At 49.6% G+C, this 12,577-nt stretch overlaps 1 protein-coding gene across 2 annotated transcripts in view; it reads left to right on the top strand.

Annotated features, from left to right (window-relative positions):
* The window catches only part of LOC140731875 (von Willebrand factor A domain-containing protein 7-like), a 42,733-nt gene extending 36,446 nt beyond the window's left edge, over nt 1–6,287 (top strand). For both annotated transcript variants that reach the window (XM_073053822.1, XM_073053813.1), the window contains 2 exons: nt 1,158–1,311; nt 4,328–6,287. In XM_073053822.1, coding sequence (XP_072909923.1) covers nt 1,158–1,311; nt 4,328–4,720 — 547 coding nt within the window. In that variant the 3' untranslated portion in view covers nt 4,721–6,287. The remainder of the gene's footprint in view (nt 1–1,157; nt 1,312–4,327) is intronic.
* The last annotated feature ends 6,290 nt before the right edge of the window (nt 6,288–12,577 follow it).

Raw genomic sequence — 12,577 nt, 5'->3', positions numbered from 1 at the left:
ATTAGCGGTGAGGAGGGAGACGCTGTGGGATTAGCAGTGAGGAGGGAGATGCTGTGGGATTAGCAGTGAGGAGGGAGACGCTGTGGGATTAACGGTGAGGAGGGAGATGCTGTGGGATTAGCAGTGAGGAGGGAGACGCTGTGGGATTAGCAGTGAGGAGGGAGACACTGTGGGATTAGCAGTGAGGAGGGAGACGCTGTGGGATTAGCAGTGAGGAGGGAGATGCTGTGGGATTAGCGGTGAGGAGGGAGCGCTGTGGGATTAGCAGTGAGGAGGGAGCGCTGTGGGATTAGCAGTGAGGAGGGAGACGCTGTGGGATTAGCAGTGAGGGGGGAGCGCTGTGGGACTAGCGGAGAGGGGGGAGCGCTGTGGGATTAGCAGTGAGGGGGGAGTGCTGTGGGACTAGCGGAGAGGGGGGAGCGCTGTGGGATTAACGGTGAGGAGGGAGACGCTGTGGGATTAGCAGTGAGGGGGGAGTGCTGTGGGACTAGCGGAGAGGGGGGAGTGCTGTGGGATTAGCGGAGAGGAGGGAGCGCTGTGGGATTAGCGGAGAGGAGGGAGCGCTGTGGGATTAGCAGTGAGGAGGGAGACGCTGTGGGATTAGCGGTGAGGAGGGAGTGCTGTGGGATTAGCGGTGAGGAGGGAGACGCTGTGGGATTAGCGGAGAGGAGGGAGACGCTGTGGGATTAACTGTGAGGAGGGAGACGCTGTGGTATTTGCAGTGAGGAGGGAGACGCTGTGGGATTAGCGGAGAGGAGAGAGATGCTGTGGGATTAGCGGAGAGGAGGGAGATGCTGTGGTATTTGCAGTGAGGAGGGAGACGCTGTGGGATTAGCGGAGAGGAGGGAGATGCTGTGGTATTTGCAGTGAGGAGGGAGCGCTGTGGGATTAGCGGTGAGGAGGGAGCGCTGTGGAATTAGCGGAGAGGAGGGAGCACTGTGGGATTAGCGGAGAGGAGGGAGTGCTTGGGAGGGCCGGTGAGGAAGGAGCACTGTGCTGTGAGGGGGCAGTGAGGTGGGGCACAATGCTGTGTGTGGGGTGCACGTGACTGTCCTATGAAATCTCATCCCCATGGGCTTGGGAACTGTTCTGTCCGCGGTTGCTTGGATCAGGAATTGTGGAGTACATTGAGGTGATGGAACTTCATTCCCTTGTAGACTGTACGTCGGAAAGAACCAGTCTGCGGAGGGTAACCTGACTACCCCCACCCCCACCAACGTGGAAGCTGGAACCCTGGTCACAGTGACGCTCGAGGCTCAGTCCAACATCGACTTCACCTACGCCGTCCTCCAGCTGACAGTCACAGAGCGGGTACGTCCCAGGGTGAAGGGATTTCCACAACATCAGCACCCTCGTCCCACCAGTGGGGGGAATTGAGGGATGTAAATGAAGGTGCTGACACCAAACACACCAGGGGTCTGAGCACAGGAGGAATGTCCTCCTGACACAGGGAGCTTCCCCAGACATGGGGAGATCCCCGAGACGCAGGGACATTCCCCAGACATGGGAAAATCCCCCAGACGCAGGGTGGTTCTCCAGACATGGGAAAATCCCCCAGACACAGGGCCATCCCCCAGACATGGGAAGATCCCCCAGACACAGGGCCATCCCCCAGATGCAGGGCGGTTCTCCAGACATGGGAAGATCCCCCAGACACAGGGCCATCCCCCAGATGCAGGGCCATCCCCCAGACATGGGAAGATCCCCCAGACGCAGGGCCATCCCCCAGACATGGGAAGATCCCCCAGACACAGGGCCATCCCCCAGACATGGGAAGATCCCCCAGACACAGGGCCATCCCCCAGACGCAGGGCGGTTCTCCAGACATGGGAAGATCCCCCAGACACAGGGCCATCCCCCAGACATGGGAAGATCCCCCAGACACAGGGCCATCCCCCAGACGCAGGGTGGTTCTCCAGACATGGGGAGATCCCCCAGACGCAGGGACATCCTCCAGACATGGGGAGATCCCCCTGACGCAGGGCCATCCACCAGACGCAGGGCCATTCACCAGACATGGGAAAATCCCCCAGACGCAGGGTGGTTCTCCAGACATGGGAAAATCCCCCAGACGCAGGGCCATCCACCAGACGCAGGGCCACCCCCCAGACGCAGGGTGGTTCTCCAGACATGGGAAGATCCCCCAGACACAGGGCCATCCCACAGGTGCAGGGCCATCCACCAGACGCAGGGCCATTCACCAGACATGGGAAAATCCCCCAGACGCAGGGTGGTTCTCCAGACATGGGAAAATCCCCCAGATGCAGGGCCATCCCCCAGACATGGGAAAATCCCCCAGACGCAGGGCCATCCCCCAGACGCAGGGTGGTTCTCCAGACATGGGGAGATCCCCCAGATGCAGGGCCATCCACCAGACGCAGGGCCATTCACCAGACATGGGAAAATCCCCCAGACGCAGGGCTATCCCCCAGATGCAGGGCCATCCCCCAGACATGGGGAGATCCCCCAGACACAGGGCTGTTCACCAGACGCAGGGTGGTTCTCCAGACATGGGAAGATCCCCCAGATGCAGGGTGGTTCTCCAGACATGGGAAAATCCCCCAGACGCAGGGACATCCTCCAGACATGGGGAGATCCCCCAGATGCAGGGCCATCCACCAGACATGGGAAAATCCCCCAGTCGCAGGACATCCTCCAGACACAGGGAGGTCCTTCAGCTGGGGGTACGGTCCCAAGACAACACCCAAAGCATCTGGGGGGTTGGAAAAGATTTGAATCAATGAATTCTCCCCGACACCCTCCCCCATCTCTGTCTCCCATTCATACTCCCCCTCATAGACATACTCTCCCACTTTCCCTCTATTCTCCCTGTGACTCCTTCTCCCACTCTCTATCTCTCTCCCTCTCTCGACTCTCTCCCATTCTTTGTACCCTTCTTCCTCTCACCCTCCCTTGTCTCTCGCTCTTCATCTCTACCTCCTCTCTCTCCCTCTCCCCATCCCTCTCTTTCTCTGTTGCTCTCCCATGCGCTTGGTACTCCCCTCTCCCTCATTCTCTCTCTGTTCCTCTCTCTCACCCACTCACTGTACCCCTCTTTATCATTCCCTCCCTCCCTCTGACACTCTCCCACTCTCCCTCTATTCTCCCTGTGACTCCTTCTCCCACTCTCTATCTCTCTCTTGCCCCTGTCCCACCCTCTTTGTACCCCTCTTCCTCTCACCCTCCTTCCTTTCTCACTGTCACTCTCCCACTTTCTATACCCCTCTTTATCACCCTCCCTCTCTCTGTCACTCTCCCACTCTCTTTGACCCCTCTTCATCCTCGCTCCCTCTCCCCATCTCTCTCTCTGTTGCTCTACTGTGCGCTTGGTACTCCCATCTCCCTCATTCCCTCTCTGTCCCTCTTTCTCTCACCCACTCACTGTACCCCTCTTTATCATTCCCTCCTTCCCTCTGATGCTCTCCCACTCTATTTTTCACCCCTTCCTCTCTCTACCTCCCTCTCTGTCCCTCACACTCTTTGTCTCCCTCTTCCTCTCCTTTTCATTGTCTCCGATTCTTGATATCCTCTTTTCCCATTTTTACATTTCCTCTTTCCACCCATTCCCTCTCTCCCTCTTTCTCTTCCTCTCCCCTTCCTCATCCTCTCCCATTCTCTCCCTCTGCACCCTTCCTCTCTCCAACTCTTTTATCTCTCCCTCTCTCTCTGTGTTCTTGTTACATTCTCCCCATCGCCTGCTCTCATTCCTTCTCTCACTATCATTCCATCTCTCTGTCCATGTCAACCTTTCGACAGGGATGGTCGGCAAGGCAGGAGCTCTGCTCTCCGTGAGTGGCGTTGGGGAAGAATGTTTTGGGAGTGGTGTTGTGGAGGAACGTTTTGGGAGTGGTGTTGTGGAGGAACGTTTTGGGAGTGGTGTTGGGGAGGAACATTTTGGGAGTGGTGTTGTGGAGGAATGTTTTGGGAGTGGTGTTGGGGAGGAATGTTTTGGGAGTGGTGTTGTGGAGGAACGTTTTGGGAGTGGCGTTGGGGAGGAATGTTTTGGGAGTGATGGTGAGGAGGAACGTTTTGGGAGTGGTGCTGGGTGGGAACATTTTGGGAGTGACAGTGTGGAGGAATGTTTTGGGAGTGGTGTTGGGGAGGAACGTTTTGGGAGTGGTGTTGGGTGGGAACATTTTGGGAGTGATGGTGAGGAGGAACATTTTGGGAGTGGCGTTGGGGAGGAACGTTTTGGGAGTGGTGTTGGGTGGGAACATTTTGGGAGTGATGGTGAGGAGGGCGCACTATGGGAAGGGCAGTGACACGTGCCATGTGCCCACTGAACGCACCCCACGTTTCCTTACTAATCCTGACTCTACACCCACAGAATGTGGACACGGACCCTCCTACCTGCCGGACCACCGCACTGACCGGCCACTGCCCTGCGAAGAAGGAGCACGAGGTGGACTGCGCCGAGCAGACCTGGGGCCTCCATGCTGAGTTCTCCGAGCGAGGCGCTGACTGGGCCAGTGTCCGGGCTCGCCATGACAAAGGGAACCTGACCACCGAGCAGCAGCAGAAAGGGGAGTTCCGTCTGACGCTGGTGGAGTACAACTCCACCTGCTGTCACCCCTCCATCACCCTGCTCGGGGTGGACGCCTCTGGCAATGTGGGCAGCTGCTTCATCGAGGCCCGGAGTCGGGCCGGGCCCTCCACCGCTTCCGGTGGGGCCGCTGCTCTCCTCAGCCTCTCTATCATTGCCACTTCTCTGCTGCTCTGAATGTAGGATCTGCCCAACCTGCTCCCTGGGCACTCTGTCTGGACACCCCTCCCCCTCCAGACGCATCCCTCAATCAAAAACTCAGGGAGAAATTCCCTCTCCCACACCTTCCAGAGGTCACAGTTGTTGAGCTGGGGAAGGCAGAGGGACTCAATGGGCTGAATGGCCTAATACTGCTCCCGATTCTTAAGGAAACAGATGCCACGCATTTGGTCCCGTATCCCTCTACACTTCCGATCTTGCATCTGTCCAATTTCATAGAGCCCTACACAACAGAAACAGGCCCTTTGGCCCATCTGGTCCATGCTGACCAAGATTCTGATCTGTCTAGTCCCATTTGCCCATGTTTGGCTCTTATCTCTCTAAATCTCTCCTATCCGTGTACCGGTCCAAGTGCCACAGAGTCACAAAGACTGGAAACAGACATGTTGGCCCATCTGATCCATGCTGACCGAGATTTGCATCTAAGCCAGCCCCATCCCTCCAGACCTTTCCTTTCCACGTACCTGTCCAAGCTTCTTCTAAATATTGTTAATGCTCCTGTCTCAACCCCTAGGTCTGGGAGCTTGTTCAATGCATCCACATTCTCTGCATGGAAATATTTGCACATCAGGTCCCCATTAAATTGTTCCCCTCACCTTAAATCTGTGCTCTCTAGTTTTAGACTTTCTTACCTTGGGAAAAAGCTGTGACCATCTACTTTGTTTCTGCTCCTCATGGTCTTATAAAACTCTATAAGATCACCTCTCGGCCTCCTTCGCTCCAGGGAAAACAGTCCCAGTCTGTTCACCCTCTCCTTATAACTCAGGTCTCCTGTCCCAGTGACACCCTCAGGAATCTGTCCTGCGCCCTCTCCAGCTTAATGACATCCTTCCTACAGCTGGGTGGCCAGAACTGCACACAATACTCCGAGTGTGGTCTCACCCATGTCCTGTACAGCTGATAAACAGAAGAAATTCTGCAGATGCCGGAAGTCCAAAGCAAACACACAAAATGCTGGACCCTTCTCCAGGACCAGCAGGGAAGGGGGAAGTTGCCAGAGTGAAAAGGAGGGGGGAGGGAAAGGAGGATAACTAGAAGCTGATAAAGTGAAGAGCTGGAGAGGAGGGAATCTGACAGGAGAAGAGAGTGGACCACAGGTGAAAGGGGAGGGAAAGGGCCCAAGGGAAAGTGACAGGCAGGTGAGAAGAGGTAAGATGCCCGAGTGCGGACTAGGTTGGAAGCTATCCAGATGGAATCGAAGGTCTTACTCCTCCACCCTGAGGGTGGCCTCATTGTGGCACAAGAGGCGGCCGTGGGTCAACATGCTTAGAATGAGAATGGAAATTGGAATTAAAATGTTTGGCAGTTGGTCTGGAGGTGCTCGATGAAACAGCCCCCCAATTTACAGCAGGTCTCACCAGCGAAGAGAAAGCTGAATCGTGAGCACTGGGTCCGATCGATGACCCCAGTAGATATGCAGGTGAAGTGTTGTAGCATACCAATTCCTGTACTCCGAGCCCTGACTGATGAATGTCTGTGTGTCAAATGCCTCCTACACCACCCCGTCTACCCTTACAGTCAAGCATATATCTATACCCCAGGTCCCGCTACTCGACACCATTCTCTGTTAACCATGTAGGTTCAGTGCTAATTTAACTTCCCAAATTGAGGCACCTCGCACTTGTCCATGTTAAGTGGTTGAATCACACCCTTACTCCCCACAAGTCTCTGCGTTTGCGTATGATTGAAGATTAACTGTCACCAAAGGTCTAACACCCTCTCCAGCTCTGAAACTAGAGCACGGATTTGAACTCCTGGCTGACTGTGGTTGAAAATGATTGACAAACTTATTTCTGTGCATTAATTTTATTTTTGTGTTCTGAATTCTCAGTACATGGTTTGTTATTGAAGTCAAAAGTCCAAAACAAAACTCCTATTTTCCACAATTCCCTGAAGGTGCTGTGTGTAGCTTTTATTCTAAGCAGGAGGTCTCCAAGAGCATTGGCAGTCAATTGGGCAACATTTGCCACGTTTTGCCTGCAACCCCCTAACCTTTTCTCATCCATGTACCTGGCCAGGAATCTGCTAGTTTCATTAATTTAAAAAACTCTTTGTTCAATTCTTTCAATATGTTTCTTCTCAGTGGATTGTTTCATCTTATCTGGCAAGGATTCTGTCTAACCACCTCTCCGGCGCTGAAAATACAGTGTCACGTCACTGATAATTATTGATCATGGGAAATGAGACGGAGTCATCTAGTTCGAGTCACAGAGATACAAAGCAAAAAAAAAAATAGGCCTTTCACTAGTTCCATTAGTGAGACAGTATCCTTCTTAAAAGTCCAATTGGACTTTATTGTCAGATTCAAGTCCATTTGTGCAAAGGTGCAATGAAAAACTTCCTTGTACCATCACAGGCACACTGAATCAGAGACACAACATTCACAATTAGAAAAATTAAAATCTATTGTAAATTATCTAAAATTATACAAGGAGGAACACAATTAGGACAAAAACACAAATTTGACTGATGGAAGCTGAGACAATGGCATGGCTCGGATGGTGGTGTCTTTGATTATGGACATTGCCGTCCTCAGGCAGTGCTTGCTGTGGACAGTACCGATGGTGGGAGTGATGTGACCATGATGAATATACTGGGCTGAGTCCACTACTCTCTGCAGCTTCTTACTGACCTGAGCATTCGAATTGCCGTACCAGACCGTGATGTCACCAGTCAGAACACTTTCAAGAGTACATCAGTAGAGGTTTGTTAGTGTTTGGTGACTAGTTTGTAACCTCGTAGGGAGATGCCAGGAGATGTCATGGCCCAGATGGCGGGGATCTTTGATTTTCTTTCACTATGCTGTACACTGTCTGATGTCGAACACAAAACTCCAAATTAAAATTCCTGTTTTCCAAATCAAATCCTTGAATTTGCTGTTTGATTTTCCTGGATGATTATTCCAATCTGGGAAATTTTCCACTAATTTTGTTCTTTTTTTTGTCATGCTCATCTTTGACTTTGACTTTGTTAAGCTAGTTAAAGGCACGTGATGTGGGTGAAGTCAACAATACAATGATACAGCAATACATATATCTCCTAATCCTTCACAAAATGGTGGGGGAGCTCAGCAGGCCAGGCAGCATTCTTGGAAGAAAGTACAGTCGACGTTTTGGGCCGAGTCCCATTGGCAGGACTGGAGAAAAAAGATGAGGAGTAGACTTAAAAGGTGGGGGGAGGGGAGAGAGAAATGCCAGGCGACAGGTGAAACCTGGAGGGGGAGGGCTGAAGTAAAGAGCTGAGAAGTTGATTGGTGAAACAGATACCGGGCTGGAGAAGGGGGCGCCTGATTGGAGAGGACAGAAAGCCACGAAGAAAAAATAGTGGTGGGGGGAGCACCAGAGGGAGGCGATGGGCAGGCAAGGAGATGAGGTGATAGAGGGAAGAGGGAAAGGGGAATGGTGAAGGAGTAGGATTATTACCGGGTTAGAGAAATCGGTGTTCATGCCATCAGGTTGGAGGCTACCCAGATGGAATATAAGGTGGTGTTCCTCCAACCTGAGTGTGGCCTCATCACAACAGCAGAGGAGGCCAGGGATTGAAATATCGGGATGGGAATGGGAGGTGGAATTAAAATTGGTGGCCACTGGAAAATCCTGCTTTTTCTGGTGGACGGAGCATAGATGCTCGGTGGAGTGGTCTCCCAACCTACATTGGGTGTCACCGATCTACAGGAGGCCACACCGGGAGCACCGGACACGGTACATGATCCCAGCCGACTCACAGGTGAAGTGTCGCCTCACCCGGAAGGACTGTTTGGGGCCCTGAATGGTAGGGAGGAGCAGCAGTGACAGGTGTAGCACTTGTTCTGCTGGCAAGGATAAGTGCCAGGAGGGAGATCGGTAGGGAGCGATGAATGGACAAGGGTGTCATATAGGGTGCCATCCTTGCAGAAAGCAAAGTGGGGGGAGGGGAGTAGGGAAAAATGTGCTTGGTGGTGGGATCCCGTTGGAGACAGCAGAAGTTGCAGACAATTAGGTGTTGGATGTGGTAGGTGAGGACAAGAGGAACCATATCCCTGCTCAGGTGGTGGGAGGATGGGGTAGGAGAAGACGTGCATGAAATGGAAGAGATGAGGTTGAGGGCGGTGTTGATGTTGGAGGAAGGGAAGCCCCTTTCTTTGAATAAAGAAAGATGCTTCCGGTGTAGCCTCCTGCAAATCGGTGAGACCTGACGTAGATTGCAACACCGTTTCACCAAGCACCTACACTTCATCCATCAAAAGAATGGGATTTCCCATTGGCCACCCATTTTAATTCCACTTCCCATTCCCATTACGATATGTCAGTCCATGGCCTTCTCTTGTGTCACAATGAGGCCACACTCAGGTTGGAGGAACAATATGTTAACCTGATGGCATAAACATCAATTTCTCAAATTTACAATAATGGCCCCCCTTCTCCATTCCTCATCCCCTCTGTCACCTTATCTCTGCTTGCCCATCGCCTCTCTCTCCCTTTGCTTTCTTCCACGGCCTTCTGTATCAGACTCCCCGTCTCCTGCCCTGTATCTCTTTCACCAATCAACTTCTCAGCTCTCTACTTCATCCCCACCCCTCCCCGTTTCACTTCTCACCCTGTGTTTCTCTTTCCCCCCCCCACCTTTAAAATCTACTCCTTATTTTCTCCCCATGTCCCACCAAAGGGTCTCAGCCTGAAACGTCATCTGTACTTTTTTCCATAGATGCTGCCTGGCCTGCTGTGTTCTTCCAGCATTTTGTGTGTGTTCCTTGGATTTCCAGCATCTGCAGATTTTATCTTGTTTCTAATCAATTCATCTTATTTTGATTCCCACAAATTCATATTATATATACAACAACTACAACACAGTACAGGTCCTTCGGCCCATAAATTTGTGCCGAACATGTCCCTACCTGAGAAATTACTAGGCTTACCCATAGCCCTCTATTTTTCTAAGCTCCATGCGCCTATCCAAAAGTCTCTTAAAACACCCTATCATATCCACCTCCACCACCATTGCCAGCAGCCCATTGCAAGCACTCACCACTCTCTGAGTAAAAAACTTACCCCTGACATCTCCTCTGTACCTACTCCCCAAAACCTTAAACCTGTGTCCTCTTGTGGCCCTGGCAAAAAGCCTTTGACTATCCACACGATCAATGCCTCTCATCATCTCATAGACCTCTATCAGGTCACCTCTCATCCTCCGTCGCTCCAAGTAGAAAAGGCCGAGTTCACTCAACATATTCTCATAAGGCATGCTCCCCAATCCAGGCAACATCCTTGTAAATCTCCTCTGCACCCTTTCTATGGTTTCCACATCCTTCCTGTAGTGAGGTGACCAGAACTGAGCACAGTACTCCGAGTGGGGTCTGACCAGGGTCCTATATAGCTGCAACATTACCTCTCAGCTCCTAAGCTCAATTCCACAATTGATGAAGGCCAACACACCGTATGCCTTCTTAACCACGGAGTCAACCTGCACAGCTGCTTTGAATGTCCTATGGACTTGGACCAAAGATCCCTCTGATCCTCCACACTGCCTAGAGTCTGACCATCAATACTATATTCTGCAATCATACTTGACCTACCAAAATGAACCACTTCACACTTATCTGGGTTAAACTCCATCAGCCCAGTTTTGCATCCTATCAATGTCCCATTGTAACCTCTGACAGCCCTCCACACTATCCACAACACCTCCAACCTTTGTGTCATCAGCAAACTTACTCACCCATCCCTCCACTTCCTCATCCAAGTCATTTATGAAACTCATGAAGAGTAAGGGTCCCAGAACAGATCCCTGAGGCACACCACTGGTGACTGACCTCCATGCAGAATATAACCCGTCTACAACCACTCTTTGCCTTCTGTGGGCAAGCCAGTTCTGGATCCACAAAGCGATGCCCCCTTGGATCCGATGCCTCCTTACTTTCTCAATAAGCCTTGCATGGGGTACTTTATCAAATGTCTTGCTGAAATCCATACACACTACATCTGCTGCTCTTCCTTCATCAATGTGTTTAGTCACATCCTCAAAAAATTCAATAAGGCTCATAAGGCATGACCTGTCCTTGACAAAGCCATGCTGACTACTCCTAATCATATTATACCTTTCCAAATGTTCATAAATCCTACTTCTCAGGATCTTCTCCATCAACTAACCAACCACTGAAGTAAGATTCCCTGGTCTATAATTTCCTGGGCTATCTCTACTCCCTTTCTTGAATAAAGGAACAACATCCACAACCCTCCAATCCTCCGGAACTCTCCTATCCTCACTGATGATGCAAGATCATCACCAGAGGCTCAGCAATCTCCTCTCTCGCCTCCCACAGTAGCCTGGGGTACATCTCATCCGGTCACGGTGACTTATCCAACTTGATGCTTTCCAAAAGCTCCAGCACATCCTCTTTCTTAATATCTACATACTCAAGCTTTTCAGTCATCACTACTATCACCAAGATAATTTTCCATAGTGAATACTGAAGTGAAGTATTCATTAAGTACCTCTGCTATTTTCTCCGGTTCCATACATACTTTCCCACTGTTGCACTTGATAGGTCCTATTCTTTCACGTCTTATCCTCTTGCTCTTCACATACTTGTAGAATGCCTTGGGGTTTTCCTTAATCCTGCCTGTCAAGGCCTTCTCATGGCCCCTTTGGGCTCTCCTAATTTCCTTCTTAAGCTCCTTCCTGTTAGCCTTATAATCTTCTAGATCTCTAACATTATCTAGCTCTCTGAACCTTTTGTAAGCTTTTCTTTTCTTCTGCCTGTAATTTACATTATGTTTATCTTTCCAATGTTTTCATTAGTTTCTACATAGAGGAATACAGAGTACAAGAAAGTGTATACAAGAGGTCAGAAAAAGATTTTTAAAACCACCAGTTACATTATCTCTGTTCATAATAACAATTACATTACCCCGTATTCATATAAGTTAATCAATAGTTATATTAAACTATACTAATTTATTACAAAAGAAAAACAAATCTAACCCATACCAAGACTGAAGCTGTTCATTAAGGAGAAAAGAAGGTGAATACCTTCTTATATAATAAAAATTAATAATAGCCAACATCTGAGTTTAAACAACAAATTGAAGGTTTTGAAAATAATTCAGAAAAAGTCCCCACAACGTTTGAAAGTCCTTACGAGATTCAGAAATCTCTAAATCTGAACATGAGATAACGTCACATAACCATTGAGCATGAGTAGGAGGAAGAACATATTTCCATTTAAACAAAAGCATCCTCCTAGCTCTAAGAGAACTAAAGGCCAAAATACGTAAATCAGATGCCTTCAGCTTAATATCTTGTCCTGCAACAATACCAAAAAGGGCCGTCAGAGGGTTTGGCTTTAAATTGACTTTAAAAAGTAAGGAAAGAATTTGAAAAACTTCCTTCCAATATTTTGCAAGATTAGGACAGGACCAAAACATATTAATTAATAAAGCTTCTCCATTATTACATCTGTCACAGTAGGGAGATATATCTGAATAAAAACGAGATAGCTTATCCTTAGTCATATGAGCTCTATGTACCACATTAAATTGTATGAGGGAATGACGAGCACATTAGCGATGAACTATTAACCAGTTTAAAAATTTCATTCCAGGTTTCCTCAGATATCGATGTCTGTAAATCGTGTTCCCAAAGATTCTTAATTTTGTCTAAAGGAACATTCCTCATCTCCAGTAACATACCACCAGTCTTAGATATTGAACCATTATGAAAAGGCGTCAAACTAAAAATTACGTCTAGTAAGTTCTTATCTGAGCTTATAGGAAATTGAGATCTTAAAAAGTCTCTAATTTGTAAATATCTAAAAAAGTGAGTTTTAGGTAAACTATA

This window comes from Hemitrygon akajei, chromosome 1 (genome assembly GCF_048418815.1).
Source record: "Hemitrygon akajei chromosome 1, sHemAka1.3, whole genome shotgun sequence".
NCBI lineage: Eukaryota > Metazoa > Chordata > Chondrichthyes > Myliobatiformes > Dasyatidae > Hemitrygon > Hemitrygon akajei.
This window is presented reverse-complemented; position numbering and strand designations above follow the sequence as displayed.